General features: G+C 35.7%; 1 protein-coding gene across 1 annotated transcript in view; it reads right to left on the minus strand.

Moving 5' to 3' along the window:
• DCDC1 (doublecortin domain containing 1) overlaps positions 1-17,987 on the minus strand; it is a 370,803-nt gene that overhangs the window by 172,964 nt on the left and 179,852 nt on the right. The window contains exons 11-13 of the mRNA XM_025044147.1: positions 7,757-7,858; positions 4,447-4,610; positions 1,312-1,437 (exon numbers count right to left, since the gene is read on the minus strand). Of these exons, the coding sequence (XP_024899915.1) occupies positions 1,312-1,437; positions 4,447-4,610; positions 7,757-7,858 (392 nt within the window). The remainder of the gene's footprint in view (positions 1-1,311; positions 1,438-4,446; positions 4,611-7,756; positions 7,859-17,987) is intronic.

The raw sequence follows: 17,987 nt of genomic DNA on the forward strand, positions 1-17,987 counted from the left end.
AAACTCATAAATGAAAACGCCTATAAAAAATGATAATGAGTTGTTTTTTGTCTATAAAGAAAAAGGGAACATGACAAAAGAGATTCAAAACTTGTGTGGAAAGTGACAGGCAACATTGGGGGATAGAGTTTTTCAAACTATCGAGGAAGACCAAAGAGTTTGTCCTTGTAGACATATTAACAATAGGTTGACACTAACTAAACTGAGTGACCTCATCAGACTGCTTTCATTCTCTGGATCTGCCCTCTACTTCAGTCTGTTCATCTTTATTTTAAAGCAAGTTATAATTTGTTATATTACAAAATATTAAAGTTAGATAGGACCTTAAAGATAACCCACCTAATCCAACATACTATCACTGTCATGTCACAGTGTCTAATATGGTAGCCACTAGCCATATATTCCTATTTAAATTAAAATTCATTTAATTTAAACAAAATTAAAATCCATTTCCTCAGTTACATTAGTCACATTTCAAGCATTCAATAGTCACAAAGCATGTTTCCATCATCACAGAAAGTTCTATTGGACAGTGCAAGATAGTGGTTAAACCCTCGGTTCTTAAGAAAAACAATCTGGGTTAGAATCCTGGCTCTATCATTACTGGTGGTATGACTGGGCAAATTATTTTGCCCTTCTGAGCCTCAGTTTCTGTCTCTATAAAATAGAATGATAATAGGATAATGGGTAATGATGCGATTAAAATAATAGTTTTGAGGATTAAATAGCTTCTTACCCAAGTCATTTAGAACTGTGCCTGTTCTATAATCAACATTCATACATGTCGGGTTTTATTATTTACGTATGAGAAACTGACACCTATCTTGCTCATGGGCAATCATAAGGAGAGTCGGGGCTAGATGCCCAGATCCTCCAGCTCCTGCTCTTCTCATTATTCCACCAAGGCTCCAGTATATTGCTTTTGTTTTCAATTTTTCATCATCAGATGAAATCCTTATATATGAACACTCATATGAATAAACATCTTATTTAATATTTTAACGATTCCATTCAAAACTATTAATTTAGAAACATTCATTACAAACACTTTTTACATTTCAAATACAATTGTTACCTCTGTAAAGCAATTAACTAGAGATGCTCATTGCCTCGTAAGGTTTTCTTAAAACTCAAAGAAAGTTAATGATAAGTCTTTGAGGCCCTAGCTCATTATATCGTGAAGGAAGTCAATAAAATAAATAATTGCTTATTTAAGATTCAAAGAACATCTTTTAGTGTTTTAATCTCTCACTCTTGGAAACTTGAATTTAGGTGATTTAGATTACTTTAACCAAGCACATGTTAATTTACTTGTCACATCCAGGTAGCAGAACAGCATTAGGATCCAAGAATGTTTTATATGCAACTGTAATGCCATCTCTGGTAAATGCAGCCACCTGGTCAAAGGTCAAACTCAAAACAGGGTTTAGTGGTGACCTGAAAAAAAAGGAAAAAGCTGTCTAAAAAATTATATAAACACTGAAATTTGAGCAGAATTAAATAATAAGAATATAATATCGGTGTCTAATAAAATCCAGAAATCCTGAAATGCACATTTTAGTTTATTTAGCTGATTTATAATATGCCAAGGATAGTTGCAGCACACGATATTTTAAAAAATAATCCCAATAATAAAAGCAAGGTATTTTTTGTTGAGAAAACAACCAATTGTTCACATAATGTTCATTTTTTAAAAATATGACTATGTGATGTTCATCAGTGTATCATTACAATGCAATACACCCATAATAATTTTTGAATGCTTAATATTTGGCTACAAACGACCATTTCTGTGGGCTCACTAAATGCTATGCTGATTTGAATTTTTATATTACATACTGTAAGATATACTGTTTTATGTTAATTTAATTATTTGAGAATTAAAATCAAATAAAAAAACAGATTTTAAGCAAAAAGAATGGCCATTATGTCAAATATGAGCCATTTTTTTTTTATAAATTGGTGACAAACACTTGTTATTTAACTTTAGAATTATAGGACTCAACCACATTACCTGTGTAGTATTCTCAAAAATATTTAAGCTGAATCTAATCATGAGAAAACAGACAAATCCAGAATATGGGAACACAAGAAAAGTGCCTGGATGAACTCTTTAAAAAAATCAATGTCATGAAAAACAAAACAAAAGGTGGGGGAATAGTCTAGATTGAAGAGAACTAAAGAAAATAACTAAATGTAATGCATGAAGCATATCCGGATATTGGATTACAAAAAGCTCTAAAGCACATTTTGGGAAGTTTGAATTTAACTTGTAAATTAGATGATATTACATTATTGTTGACTGTTAGATATTATAATGCAGTAACATAGAAGAACACCCTATTCTTCAGCTACATGACCTGAAGCATTGAGAGGTGAAACATCAATGATTGTCTGAAATTAATTTCAAACCATTCAAAAAAGAGAGAAAGGAGAGAAAGAAGTAAAATAAATGTGGGAAACTCTTTAAATTGGTGAAACTAGGTGAGGGATATATAGGTCTTCTTTGTACTATTCTTTCAAATTTTCTGCAGATTGAATATTTTTCAAATAAAAATTGGGAGAAAAACAATTAAAGGACTCAAAATAGAAGCAGATATTGGCAAAATCGTCTTTTGTAAATGAGTAACCTGACCCCTCCACATCAGCATATATTAGACACATTAGAATTACTCCCTGAAAATGAATATCATTTACTTAGTACATGTGGCACATTCTCTCAATATATTCTAAAGTGGATGGAAATAACTTTTTAGACATAAACTTTGGAAATTCTAATAGTAGCAAAATGGTACAATGGTTTCCTAGTGCTTCATATTAGATTCGAAACCAGAAAAAAAAATGCATTATCCCATTAAAATAACAACAATATACAAACAAATAGACACACTTATGAATATCTCCAGCTACAATCTTCAGTTGATTTTGGAATGTTTCATCAGGTACTTAGCATTTTAGTAGTTATTTCACAAATATTATCTAATTAACCAAGAAGAAGTGTTTAATTTTATTAAAATATAGTATTAAAGCAAACATCATTAAAAACATCAAAATTAGTCATTGCTTTCACTTTAACAATAATATTTAAGATGAAATTATTAGACACACATTTTATTAAAGCCTTTCCTTGTAATTGGAAGAGCTGGCTAAATTATTCAAGAATTTTTGCCACTTTAAAATTTATCAATTTTTATCGGTCTAAAAACAAATCTCACAATACAATTAAATTATATTTTGAAATCTGCCTATGGAAGAAAAAACACCATTCTTTAAAGAATATTTTATTTCTTTAAATTTCACAGCATAAGAAATTATTAAGCATTTTAATTTTACTTTACTGGGATAGATGAAATAAAATTATGCTACCCATAACTAATCCCACCAGTTTTTTCCAAAATCTTCATGGATTTCTGAGTAAATCTGTTTCAGTATTTGAAATTTTGACTATTAGAACATATAGCAAATCTAACCAGCTCCTACTTCTGTCCACTATTTTCATTATAATTAACATATGATCAATTATACTCCATAAGCAAAATTACTTTCCCCTATTTCTTCTATTTTGTTCTACAGATAAATAAAAAGCTAAAAAAAAAAAAAAATTAAAAGTAGGCAGAAAAGTGTGTTTAAGTTTCCTGACAAGCAGTTTCAGAGTTCATCTGGATGTGTTCTGTCAAAATATGCATAAATTTCCAAGATATTCCACACAACAGCCCGGCTCACCAGTGCCTGTAGACTACAGCCTTTTTCTTTTCTCAAAGACACAGATAATTTTATGCAGGAATTTACCAATCTACAAAAATTTACACAATGCTCAGCAATAACCAGTAATTATCGTGCGATAATATAAAGCACTTTTGAGGAATATAACTTTGATAGAATAGGGCTTACGAGGTTTACCAATTTATCTTTAGCTGTCCTGTCATTGGTGCTTAAAAGGTTAAGACTTTATTTGTGAAAACATAGAGAGATAGTGGGGAATCATGTTGTCTACAGCTTCATAAATCTTGCTTAAGATCCTTTTCAATTACCATCCATTTCTCCTTTAAAAAGGGACAAAAAAATAGAGGAGTGGAAGCAGGTCAGGGCAGTGTGCGACAATGACAGTGTGATGGGCTTGGGTCCCCTGTGGCGTTTCCATCTGCTATCATTAAGGTGACTACTCAGACATGAACAAATCCCACTTGCTGTGCTGACAGGCAGACTTCAAGAACTATGACAAGGCATTAAGACAGAAAGTCAGAGAGAGAGAGAGAGAGAAAGTCATATTCCACAAACAATACTACCTCACATACACCAAAAAAATGCCCTGAAATTTTACTGGAATTCAAAATTTAAAAAAAAAAAATGCATAAAGGGTGCTACTTGGCTTCTCAACTCTCTTTTTAAATTAGTTTGTCTCTGGAAAGATTGAAGACAGACGAAAAATAAACACTTCTTTCCTACCTGTATGCTTCACCATAAGACACCCAAATTTTTTGTTCATTCTTCAGCAGAAGTGGATTTTTAATTTCTTGACCATGCTCATCGAAAAGCCGAGTTGAAGAAAAATTAAGGCCCGGTGGGTTGATGGAAGATCCTTGAAGCCTTTGATGAATCTTGAGAAGTAACTGAAGGTGGGGGGAAAATAATGAAAAAGAAATAACATAAAATGTGAACATCTGTAATAAACTGTCTCTACTCTTGTAACAAATGAAGTCCAAACAAACGATAATTAACTTCATATAGAATGTTAAAAGAAGTGTGAAATGATGGCAATGTTTAGCTCAGGGTAAAGTAACAAAATGAGCATGGGCTTTTAACCAGCAGGGGGTGCCACAGGCTTGTGATTTAGCTCTGACCCGTTGGCAAGGGGACTGAAAGCAGATGTGACAGTCTTACAGAAAGAGCATTTAGCTTCTACACACGGTAATGGTCCTCTTTGATAAGGGTTACGCTTTCCTTGTCAGAGCTACACATTTTGTTACGGACCTTCCTGAACATGTTCAAGTTTTACAATCAGCAACGTCCCTGTCTCCAACTAACCTGAGATAACCCCTGGTAGAACAATTCACCACTTATGGGACTGCAAAAATAAAGATGACTTTTAGCCTAGGTTGGTTCATTTAGGAGAACTCTTCCTGGATGTATTTTAATTAAGGTCCCTGAAAAAGCTTGTGAGCAGCTTCAATAATAGATGTTTTTAAGTTGTGAATAAGACATAATTAAAGTGTGAAATATAAAATGCTTTCACTTAGTATTTTAAATAATAGCATTTAAATAATAGTCAGTGTTTGCTTCTGTCTTACATTTAGGTCTCTAAATTATATAACTATTTCTAATTTAAGGCATATTTCCAGTGAACGTAAATCCATCTGAACCGTGTTGCATATAGAATGTTAAAAGACAGTTTTTGTTATTTTTAGTTACCTTTGTTTGAGCGTTTAGGCCTCGGTTCTTTCCTGCTCTGTGTCCCACACTATCCATTGCTCTGTTCTCCCCCCAGTCTTCTGTCACAGGCTTCCTTTTCTTCTCTCCCTTGTCAGTTCTTGTGTCTCTCAATTTCTTGTTACTCTGTAATCTCAGCAGGGATGCGGATATAGTTGTGGCCTTTTCTTGCCTAACTGCTGTTCAAGGTGTCTTTTTCACTCCTTCTATTAATTCCCATTGAAAGTATACTGAGAAGTGCTAAATGCCAGGGCTCAGCGGAAAGAGGAGAAAGTTGCAATCCTGTTGTATATCTCAGTTTCCTCCCCTATTGGCTATAAACTCTTGACCAAGTAAAATGTTTTCTTTGACCAGCAACTATATTTGTAGAACACCTAAGAATTAGGCTTTGTCCTAACTAGAGGTAAATAATCATATCTCCAACTTCATCAGCTCTACATTGACCAGATGTTTTGCCTTGAGCATCAGAAAAGCTGAAAATGACACATTTTTTTCATTTTATTGAAGTTAATACTTTTGACCCAGCATAGCCAAGTTCTCTGAATTAAAAATAATGATTACTATTCTATTTAGTTGTATAATAGGCAAAGGTATTAGAATAGTAAAAATCTATTATTTTGTTTTATTTTCCATTGGAACCACAAACAAGTTTTAAAATCTATAGATTGTATTTACAAAGCCCTACATCTATTTCTCTGTGGTCTCAGCCATCGAGCTTATTTTTTGTTGTTTTGCTTTTATTTTGGAAAACATATAATGCTGATCATTTTTTAAACCATAGTGATTTTGCTTTACGGGCATCACCTTTTATTGTAAAGGGGAAAGATATAAACAATTTAAGGCCTAATCCAGGAGAAAAATGTGTACACAAAGAACAGGAGTATATAGCATAGAAGGGATGTGAACACCTGACCACTTAACCAAATTCACTTTCACAGGAGTTACATTGCAATCTCTATTTTCTCGACTTGGTGACAGACTGCATTTTAGATGTTCAAAGATGAGCATTTGACAACCTATAGGAGGTAAGGGCCTCAATGCCTTTCATCTCTAGGTCATTGGTTAGGGATGGGCTATGGCGACCAAAAAATGTGATAATCTTCATCCATTTATCTTTAAAGCTATCATCACTAGGACTTTATAGGATAAGAATTTGTTCAGGGACCTGAGAAGAGTGTGAAACATTTTAGGCTAGTGATCGAAACAAGTGTGCACCGAGGGAATATACATCTTTGGGTGTCACAAGAAACCTCTCATACAAAGAGCTTTATAATACCCCTAATTCAAATACCCCCAGATTTACTTGCATTTAGAAGAACAGATCAACTTTATTGTGCCATAACCCAATGCAAAAAAACTTTCTAAAGAATATCATCCTATATAAAATATAAATACCAGCTCAATTTTAATATGAACCAAAAAGTAACATATTCTAATGTTAAAAAGAGGGAAGACAAGCAGAGAATTCTCTGAAGGGTTTTGTATCACGGTGATTTGGATAGTCAGGGATATTACGGTAAAAAGAAACCAGCCAAGGTTCTTCATCCTTCTCTCTCAATCAAGGTAGCATTTCCCCTTCTCTTCTGAGCCCAGCTATTGATCAAATAAAAGTCTCCTAATTCTATGCAACTTTTGTGACTGACTGTAAAGGCCAGGTGGTAGCTGCTGACAGGGAGAGGTAAGTCCGAGGGTGCTGAACTAAAGGAGGGGAAAAGAGCAAGTTTCTGAACAAAAGCCAAGAAACAGAGCCTAAAATATTGCTGTGTGCTGGGGTGCATAACCCCAATTTGTAAACAACAGGTAAACAAGTGTCTCTTTATGCAAGACAAGGACCCAAAATAAAGCCCCTGAACACGCTGACTGTGCCAGAAAAACACCCTAATTGTCTGGAAAATAGGCAAAGGTAAAGGTTCCCAAGATAAAACCATCTGGACTAGCTCACAATGAATGTAAGAGAAGACCAAAGCTGCATATTACTGATTCAGTGTCAGGGCTTGGAAATACCCTAGACCCAAAACATACCCTCTACTGAATATCATGTCACTTCTTTTCAAAGTGTAAACAAGAGGGCAACCCCAGAGTCCAGCGTAGACAGATTTACAAATATAAGCATATGAAGTTTAAGATGCTGTTAAGTAAGAGGCCTGGAATTAATGCTGTACTAAACCTGAGAGCCTAAGGAATTCAGAAGTCAAGCCTGGCTATCAATTTTTACAGATTAGCAAATGACTGATCTTTTCCAAATCACTTTAAAGATGTAGCTGTCTAAATTAACTACAAGCAACTTGGAAGACACTTATAGTCATAAATAAATGATCAGTAAACTTACTCTTTCCATTATATTGCCAGTTTGAGTTGGGCTATTAGACCCTAGATCTTTTTTGCTGATCCAAACAGAGATCTCTCCAGTGTCTTTACCATTTTCAAATATCTGAAAAATAAGCACATTCAAAATTTAAAATGAATCCATGCACACACAAATATATAAATATATTTATACATACATATATAAATATGAACAGTCCTGGCTTTGCACAGTATGGTGTCAACTGGAAGTCATGCATATGGGAACTGTGCAAAGCAAGGACTGCCTGTATGAACACGTGCAAGTAACTGGCAATGAAAATCAACAGGATGAGAATAGTATAAAGAAAGTCCCTTGTTCCTCCTCTTGGTTTCAATGTCTTTAACCTGACTAGCACCCCCTACAATCTTAAAATAGAAGGAAATGCAGACATTAAAGGAGGAATCACTGACTACACTGATGTTTAAACGTGTCAAGCGTCACAGAAAGGTCAATTAGCAACCAACTAGCTAGTGCTCACTTTGTTCTTCTTTGAAAACATAAAGCCACACTGTATGCGAAGAATATTTGATTTATATTTAAAATATATCAGTTTTCAGCTCATCTTCTGACTCACTAAAAGGAAATTCAACCTGACAGATGTATTGTATAACAGTATGATGAAAGTCATCCACTTTAAGTGCATATATGCAACAAGTTGTTGAAAACAGATAAAATTCATAACACTGCATTATGCAACACTCACGGGAAGCGGGTATGGCACGGGGGGGCGGGGGGGGGGCGGGTGGCTTCAGTAGAGTGAACACCACTCTCTGACCAGGTTGAGAATCCATGTGGGTACACCATTCACCAGGCAAGAAAAGCAGACCGAGAGAGGGATGATGAACAATTTAAATAATTGCTTTTGATTTTATTTTTTCTCTAAAGTTATTTTCTTCTGTTTCTGATACACTTATTACATCAGGGTAGCCATTTTATTTATTTCTAGCACTTTGTCCAGAGAAGATAATTTGAGAGAATATTTTGTTTAAAAAGGAAGAAAATTTTCTGTTTTACTTTTGAGACAGTTTGAGAATTATTTAATTAGTACTAACCTGGTTTAGGAAATAATGTGTTTCAGTAGCCCTTCTATAGGCTTTAGATGAAAAAAAAAAGAAAGAAAGAAGAACAAGAGGAGGAGGAGGAGAAGGCGGAGGAGGAGGAAGAGGAAGATGATTGAAAAGAAAAAAGGAGTAATAGAGTTCAAGAAGTGTGGGTTTTTCTCTACTCGGGGCTTTTCATCACTCTACTTTTGCAAAAAACTTTGTAAACCCAACTATGGCCTGCGAACCTATGGGACATAATGTGGGAGGAGCCTCTTACTATCCCAGCAATCTCTTCAGACCCTGATTTAGAATAAAACTCTTAAAAAACAGAGACATTTAGCAGTGATGGTCACAATTCTAAACAGCATGTTTTTCTGCAAGGTTAGTATTGACAAAAGCTCAGTTTGAGGAACTTATTGATGTTTCTTTGTCAAGACTTGCTAGAAGTGAAATCAGAATGCAGGAAATTATATTCTAGAAAATAAGAGTGTGAATGCTAATTGCCAAACTGAGAAAGCAAACAGGACTTGGTCAATACCGAAGAGTGTCACTAGATCACTCTTTCTTCACTAGTGCTAATAATAAGTCTTCCCCGCTATGTCTAGAAAAGTGTCCTCAAAGGAAAAAAGAGAGGTGTTTTAGTGCTTAAGTTAAGTTTAGGTGTTTAAGTGAAAGTAGGCTGCCTTCCACTAGTTATTCATATGCTTTATTCTGTATTTCTACAAAAATAAAAATTCCCCAAGCTGAAATCCTATGAAATTCTACTTTTCTTAAGGCCCACCTCTGTTTTTAAGGTCTATATATTACTAAGACCGTTTTTTAAAAATCCAAATCTTGTATTTACTTTTTTCTTCTTTTACAGGAGAAATGTTTTTATTTCTATTGTCCAATGTCTAAACAAAGATAGCCCTCTAAATAGAGTTTCTATGATTGACTAGATATATGAAAATGAAAAATAGTCTACCTGTATTTTCCTGCTGCCAGATCCTTGACTTAAGAAAAACTGACTGCTATATTGGCTTCCCAGTGACTCTCTGCATGGCCTCACCTCCCTACAGCTCTAAAATTAAATTCTCACCCTTGGAGTGGGATGATGCAACAAGCCAGCTGAGTCTAGCCTTGGGTCCCAAGCAGTAAAGTAATAGAATGTTTAAAAAAAAAAAAAAAAAATCCAGATTCTCTTGAAAAATGTAGCTAATGACTACTGAAGAAAATATCTACAAATAAGAATTGACCCCTATGCCCTTCACTACTCAAAGTACAGTTTAAAGAGGAGTCTCTGCCATAAACTTCTTTTCATTTTCATTCGAGTCAATATTGACATTTCTTGAGTAAGATTAAATTACATTAATACCAATGTTTACCTTTAATGTTGTTAATTCATTCGTTTATTCATCAAATATTTGTTGACCGCACAGTATGTGCCAAGCACTGCTCAGGTGCTTATGCTATACCAGTGAACAAAAATTCCTGCTCTTGAGGAACTGAATAAGTAAATCAGATAGCATGGTCAGGGCACATCCAGGTCTTGTGAGGCCTGAAGTTGACATAATTCGGTGGGGTTTCTTCAACAAAAAGAATACAAAATTCCAAAGGTAAAACCAGATACAAAATATTCATTTAAAATGAGAAAAGAAATCATGAGAATTTACACATGTTAAAAAGCTCACACATTGTAAAAACATTACAAAATCCAGAAAAAAAAATCACAAAATATCTTCATTAATCAGCTATCCAACACACATATTCTAGATGAACTGTCTTTGATCACCTCTTTATATGGTAATTTTGTAACATTTTCTATAAGGAAACTAGAAAGATAATTCCATCTTCCCTTTTCCATGGTTAATCAAAAAATTATTATTAATTAGAAAAATTTCTCTCAGCTTCATAACTTTGTTGGTCATTTCATAAAACTTTTTAGGATCGATGTCAAATTTGAGGAGACTTTGATCAGGTTTCTTTAAAATATGAGCTATGAAATGTGGAAGAACTTCCTACAAATTAGATGGCTTTGTTAATTTCACACCCTGTTTTTCCTCCAATATCCATGTACTTTTGGTCCCAGGCACTAGTTCACAGTCACAAAGCAAAATGCTCTGTGCCCAGCGGGCAGTAGTCATCTTCCTAGAAGCTCTTCCCCACACCAGGAAGGCTCACACTAACTGAACTGCACAGGGAAGTGACTGCCAATCACGAATCACATTCTACTACACCCAAACTAGATGTATCCCCAACTCGATTTCCCCTTAGCCAGATCTCAGAAATGCCTGCAGCCATGTCAACACCACTTGGTAGAAGGGAAAGCTTGACAGAGAGGAAGTTAGAGTGGAAACAGACAACGGTCTCAACCAATTATAGTTAAAATATGTTTGCAAATTTTACAGAAACAGGCTGCCCTATGTACACATTGCTAGGAACTCTCCTAGGGGTTTAGAAGGCAGTAAGTGCCATGAAAAGAAGAAAAATTATAGCAGGGCAAGGGACAGAGATGGGTGTGGTGGTCGCCATACGAAGCAGGTGATCAGAATAGGCCTTCAAGAGAGGAAAGATTTGAGTGAAGACTGAGAGGTGAGAAAGCTGGCTAAGCAGATGGCTGGCAGAAGAGCACTGTGGGCAGAGGGAGCTGCCAGAGCAAGGAAACTAAGACAGGAATGTGCCTAGGAGATTCCAGGAACCAAGAGCAGGTTAGTGTGACCGGAACAGAGGGATAGAGAGGGAGAGAAAGTAACACGAGATCAGAGGGCGAAGGGGCCAGCAGCGAATCTAGGAACTCTTTGGAGGGTATGGAACAGAGCAGTAACAGGATCTAACTTATATTTTTAAAAGAGATCACTGTGGCTGCTGGGTGGAGAGTAAACTGTAGGGAGTAAAGGTAATCTGAAGGGCGGATGACCGGTTCATATTATACTTATATTTATAGATAGCAATGGACATGGTGAGAAATGGTCTATTTCTATTGTTTATTCCAGAGTGATTTTACTTGCTTATTTGTTTATTAGCAAGGTTGGGAAATAAAATTTGTAGTTGGTCTAATATTTTTGAAACACGACAACTGCATTTATGAGTATAAATAAATCAAACTAAATATAACTGTTCATATGCAGTATTTGTGAAGGCATAAAAATGTCAACAAAGTACTAAATGAGTTGTATTTACTGTGAAGATTTTATAGAGGCAGTGACCAAAACTTAAACTGTATGGGGAAAATGACCTGAATGGAGAGTTTTGAGCTAATATGGTTCTTCGATAAGTTTGCCTGGCATCATTTATGACATCCACTTAAGGACTTGTATAAGGTGCAGTTCAGTACCATTATGCAGCCTTTAATGTTGTAAGTCTGGTTAAGAGCGAGCTGTGGGGGAACAGCAGGTTCCCAAACTCTCCATAACTGCTGGGCAGACCACCCAGGAAGCTCTTCTGTGTGTGAGTGGAAGGCCAAACACCTAAGCTTCAAAATGCCTCAGGATGCAATGCTGTCAAGAGGCAATAATAGGAAAATGACACCGCAGTGTGTTGCTAAAAGTTGAGAGGCTGTACAGTAACAGGATTTACTACTAGAGGTCTGATGAAGAAAAGGAATATAAAATAGCCACATAAAACTATTTGGTATATTCCAGGTGAATACAATTAAATATATTCAAATAAGGTTAACTTACACTTTGTCTTGAATTGGGGTCCCCAGGTAGCAGATTCTGAGGCCAAGGTTTACTTGCAGGAAATTTACTGGGAGCGTTTTCAGGAGCAACACACCCATGAGGGAGTGAGGGAGGCAGGACTGGGCAGGGGGAGGTAAACTGTTATGCAGTTGCAACAGAGGCCTCTGGTGGGAGCTCTAGAGCTGGGATGGTCCTTCAGAGTTCTTCAGCATTGAGATCAGAGTTATGCCTTTGCACTGCACACTAACCAAATGCTAGATGTAGGCTGTCCCCAGAATGAAGGCCTAATCGTGGGAGAAGCAGCTCCTTTATACCAAGCGCAATAGAGAAGGATGTAGCTGTGGCCACTGGAGAGTGAGTATTTTGGTCCTGAAGAGGGAATCCTGGCAATATAGCATGGCATCCACTATACACATGCACAGTAATCCAGAGTGTAGGATGTTCTGTCACACACGTTAAACCATTCAATACTCAAAGCAACCAGATTTTACAGGTGAGTCTCAGGAAGATTCAGTGACTTGCTCTCAGCAGATCTATTCTCAGGGGCAGGGGAGCTTTAAAAAATCAAGTTTTATGATTTTCCCCAGCTTATTGAAATATAATTGACATATAACATTATGTAAGTTTATAGTATACAATGTGTTGATTTGATATACTTCTATATTGCAAAATGATTACTAGAGTTAGCTAACACCTCCATCATGTCATACAACTACCATTTCTTTTTTGTGGTGAGAGCATTTAAGAGCTACTCTCTTAACAACTTTCAAGTATATATTACATTATTGTTAACTATATCACAATGTTGTGCATTAGATCCCAGAACTTATCCATCTTCTAACTGGAAGTTTGTACCCTTTGGTCACTATCTCCCCCATTTCCTCTACTCCGTAGCCCCCGGTACCCACCATTCTGCTCTCTGTTTCTACATGTTTTTTACCTAAGTCAAAAAACACGAAAGTTAAAATAAAATATTTTTCCTATGTAAGAGGCTAATTATCCATATTTATAGCTAATTTAAAAATAATCTTTATCCAATAAGAATTCAAAGTTAGCTTTGCAGATAGAAAATCAACTCTAATGGAATTGACATTACATGTATATTAAACCAATGTATTGGTAGTTTTTTCATTTTTACAGATTTGCAAGTTAGCTTTTAGAATATCCAGATTTTTTTTCAAATGTGCAATATATTATAAATCAAACAGTAAACATATCTAATTTTAATATTTAGATAAGGTGATAATCACAAAGCAAATATTAAAATTGTGGGATTCAGGCAGTGAAAATTTAATAATGAATTAGTATGTTTATACTATATATGAGAAAAAGTGTTTTAATGCCTAACAGAACTTTCTTTAAGTAGTAACTACAGGTAAAGAGCCAGTACATTTTTGTCCCAAGAAATGAGAATGCACTTAAGTGAAAACAAATTATGTACAATTGTTCAATTTAATCAATCAAATGATGCCTGAAACAAAAATCAAATAACGTTTTTTAAAGCCCAGAAAAAGTAAACTTAAGAAAATAATTTATTTTAAAAGAGACATTTTAAATTTCCTCTGTAAATTGCAGCAGAGCTCACCCTTTAGATGTATAGTGAGTGACTGTCTATGGGGTAGGATTTTAGGGATGGGCCAGAAGACTCTGACCCCAAGTATTTCTCCCACCAACTTGCCAATACCTGAAATTCCAGTCAGAGATTTACTCCTTTGTCATAATTAAAACATCACAGAACAAATAATATTCAACTTTATTGGTTATTAATTCTTGGAGGCTGTGATTTTTAATCTCTGCTCTCTGGAATCCTTCAGAGGGCCTGGGCTAGGTAGGGCTGATGGATATGGGGTGAGAGGCGGAGCTATGGTCCCAAGTGGGAGACAAAACCTGACGAGTGAGTCTGGAGCGGGAAGCCACCTTCTAGGCTTCATACACAGGGTAGATCCTACTTTCATTTACTTTATACAGTAGATTCCAAGAAAAAAACTTTGATCTAAGAAAACAAAATTCAACCGTCTTAGCTTGAAAGAAAATATAACATGCCTATTTCCTATGAGCAGGTTTTGAAAAAAAATGGTGGTAATGATAACCCGAGGGTACCTGACAGCCCAATTTGAGGGTGAGAGTGGAGTAAGGGCCAAGAGAGGCCATGGATGGGGAGGCCTGTCAGATGGCCCTCACTGGCTTCCCCGTTACCCTGGGAGTGGGCCTGTATTCCTTTCCTTTAAGCATTTAAAGTCACATTTCATTGTTTTGTTATAATTCTTAAAGACTTCTCTCCTACCCCATTTTTCTGTGTCTATGAACAAAGTAAAAATTTCAAAACAAATGATTCTAAAAAAATATTCTCTTTGTATCTAATTACAATTCTCACTGAGTTCAATATATGAAGATGATCAAAATTATCTAGAAGACAGAAGCAAAGTAAATTTACTAGCATGTCATGTCCTGAGCTATGTAATTTCAAAAAGCCTTTAATAAATCAGACTATTTCAACGATAAATGGAACAAGGATTTTACTTTGTCTAAATTAATTTAGTGCCTAAAATTATAGTTAATTACGATTAAAATACCAGTTATGTGGGTCCTGTCTGTAGCGAAGTATATGATGCATTATATATCAGAGCTTGGTAAATGGAAATCATTGGAAGTTCCTGGGTTCATTATATTTCTTCTCATAGAAAGAAAGGGCTTTTTTGATGAGAAACAAACATATATCCCCTAAATTAGGGAAAATGAACATTATAAGATTAAATATGAACCAAATAATCAGATTTCCCCAAATTCTCATCCTCAGAGATCATATTTTCAACTTTGGATAGAGAATATGTTTTTAATGCTATTCAGTTTATTTTTAAAATATACCAAATATACGTCTGTAAACATAATTTCTCCCCTAATATGAATGATACTCTGGGTAATTAAAACCCATACAAAAGCTTATTGTCCATGGCAATACATTTTTATTTTAATAAATAATCCATTTTTTAATCATAAAACATTAACAAAACTGTAGGTATAATCTTAAGTAGGTGTAAATGCATCACTTCATTTGCACATACTAGAAAATCTGCATTCATTTCTATGTTCAAATGATGAATTGATGCTTGATTATATTCACAGTGAGCAGGGCTAACATAGATGTCAGTGGGTAATCCAGGGGATGGGAGCATATGTAGGAAGAGAATCTCAGCGACTTGAGCATCTCAAACACTCTGTGAAAAAGCTAATTGAGAGGTAAAAACAAATTAACTGCTATGGAGAAGGACAATCTCCCTGAGAGAGAGTGTGTGCCTGCAGCAGTAAGGTTCAGTGGTTGCATTTAGTCTGGGTAACTGCTGGGACAGTAATCCAGCTCTGGCCCGCGGACTTTCCCTGCTGACTGCCCACCTGGCAATTCTCTGGGTACCTTGAAGACTGTCAGGACTGTACGGGGAAAGCCTGTCTTATTACATCCGGCTCTGCATGGGAGCTGAGGCCCCAACCAATTGCTCTTCCCTGATTTTGATACAGATGCAGTTTTTCCCTTCAGCAGATCTAGGAAAGGAAGATTGTATCTTCCTGCACACAGAGATTTACACCTGGCTGCAGATGCCTGTCTAGAAATAGGCTGGAGTGGATACTCTGGCATTTCCTCCATCCCCACAGGTGGGGTAGGCGGAGGGAGGGGAGGAATGGGAAAAGAAAAGAAAAAGAAAAGAAAGAAAAGAAGGGAAAAGGAAAAAAGAAAGGAAGGCAAGATGGAAGAGAGCACTGGAAAGAAAAGGAGGTGAGAAGTTTCAGTGCCTAGTGCTAACGGCTATCTCATGAGATGTTGGGAGGCATTCACAGTCTTAAGTTTCTTTACCTTTAAAATAAGCAGTTCGACAGTTCCCTACAATGGTAAAATCTACAAATGAAAATTAATTATCTCCATCACATTTTGCCCTTAATGAATGTTCTTGAAGTCACAACAATAACCTTGAATATTCCGAATTTGCTGCTCTAGCCATAATTCCTTTGAAAATGAATGTCAAGTTGGCATGTTTTACTACTTGTACTTAGAGCATAACCTAAATTTGGACTCCCGCTGTTTACTGAAGCCATTCGGGTGAAGTAACAGAGAAACTTAGGAGTTATAAATACAAATATGGGAAAAATGGTTCAAAAGAAAGACAAGAATCAAGAAATGTATGATGGAAATAAGAACATAAAAAGCATGCAGAACAGTGACAAGGCCATCCAAAAAAGAAATCTTGCCATAATTTATGGATAACTGACCTCAGTTATCTCCTTCTATTTACTTAATTGTTCCATAGACTCTTAAATATTTAAGTAAACTTCCTATCAATATATGTGGTTAGAGAACTAAGCTTTACAAAAATGACCACAAAATAGGATGCAAATCTCAAATGGTTTTGTGGTATTCTTGTGCCATTGGTAGATCAAATTCAAGGGTCCAAAATATAGGAAAAGCCAGGATAGTATTATGGATAAAAATTGCTCCTTTTCTCTTATCAACAAAATTATCCCATTTTCTAAGTATAAACAAGCCTGTAAACTAAAAATGATGAAATTGTATAAAAAGTTGAAAAAACCTACACATTAGTTTTATTGTTTTCAAAAGATATCATATTGTTCTAATTCTATCAAAAGTATCATGGGTTTGGGCCAGGAAGGTGTTCCAGCCTTCTCTGCACCCTCCCACAGTACCCAGAACAGTGCCTTGTCATGATATGTATTTGATAATGTCTAGATGGACTATTCGTTTAAGATCTTCTTTATGTTGTCATTGGAAGAATAAAAATTGTTAGATGCTTAACTAGATACTGAACAAAGACATTCTCTAAAAAAAAAAAATCTCTGTATTACTTCTTTTTAAAAAAGCTTAAATTTCTTTATACTATAAGAAAACACTATAATCAAACAATATAAAGATTAAAAGGCTTATAAAAACCTACAGATGATGGCTCTCTGAATCCAATTTTTGTCCAGGTTACTAAATTCTACCATATTTTCTTTGCTCACAGCCAGAGTGGATTCATGTGAAGTTAATGAAGATCGAGCTTCAGGACCCTTACTTGCTCCAGCTCCCGAGAGTGCTGGAAGTTGCCAAGAGCCATAGAATGCCATAGATGGGGAGAGGAAGCCAGACAGCAGTTAGGGAGTATTTCTATGTAAGTATTTCTGATAAGCTACCTAAAAAAGCATCTAAGAAGAAAAAGTCAATCCCCAAATTTTCATTAATTTGTTGTGATTTACTTTGTCATTCTAAATATCCACTTTCAGGCCTAATTTTAAAGAGGATCCTCTCCCCCGAATTTTACAAGCCCTACGCCCCACAGAAACTAGATCTGCCTCTACTGGCAACAAATGGAAGATAACCCACTGGGCATCATTGACCAAACTGCGTGTGAAAAGCACTAATTCCAGTTGCAAGGATGTCCCTGTACTCAGCTCCCACTCATCCCCCTGTGCTTCCTCCCACCTACTCACACATCTCACCCTCTTTCCCATCAGTTTTCTGTGAGA

Source organism: Pteropus alecto, unplaced genomic scaffold (genome assembly GCF_000325575.1).
Source record: "Pteropus alecto unplaced genomic scaffold, ASM32557v1 scaffold71, whole genome shotgun sequence".
NCBI classification, from domain to species: Eukaryota; Metazoa; Chordata; class Mammalia; order Chiroptera; family Pteropodidae; genus Pteropus; species Pteropus alecto.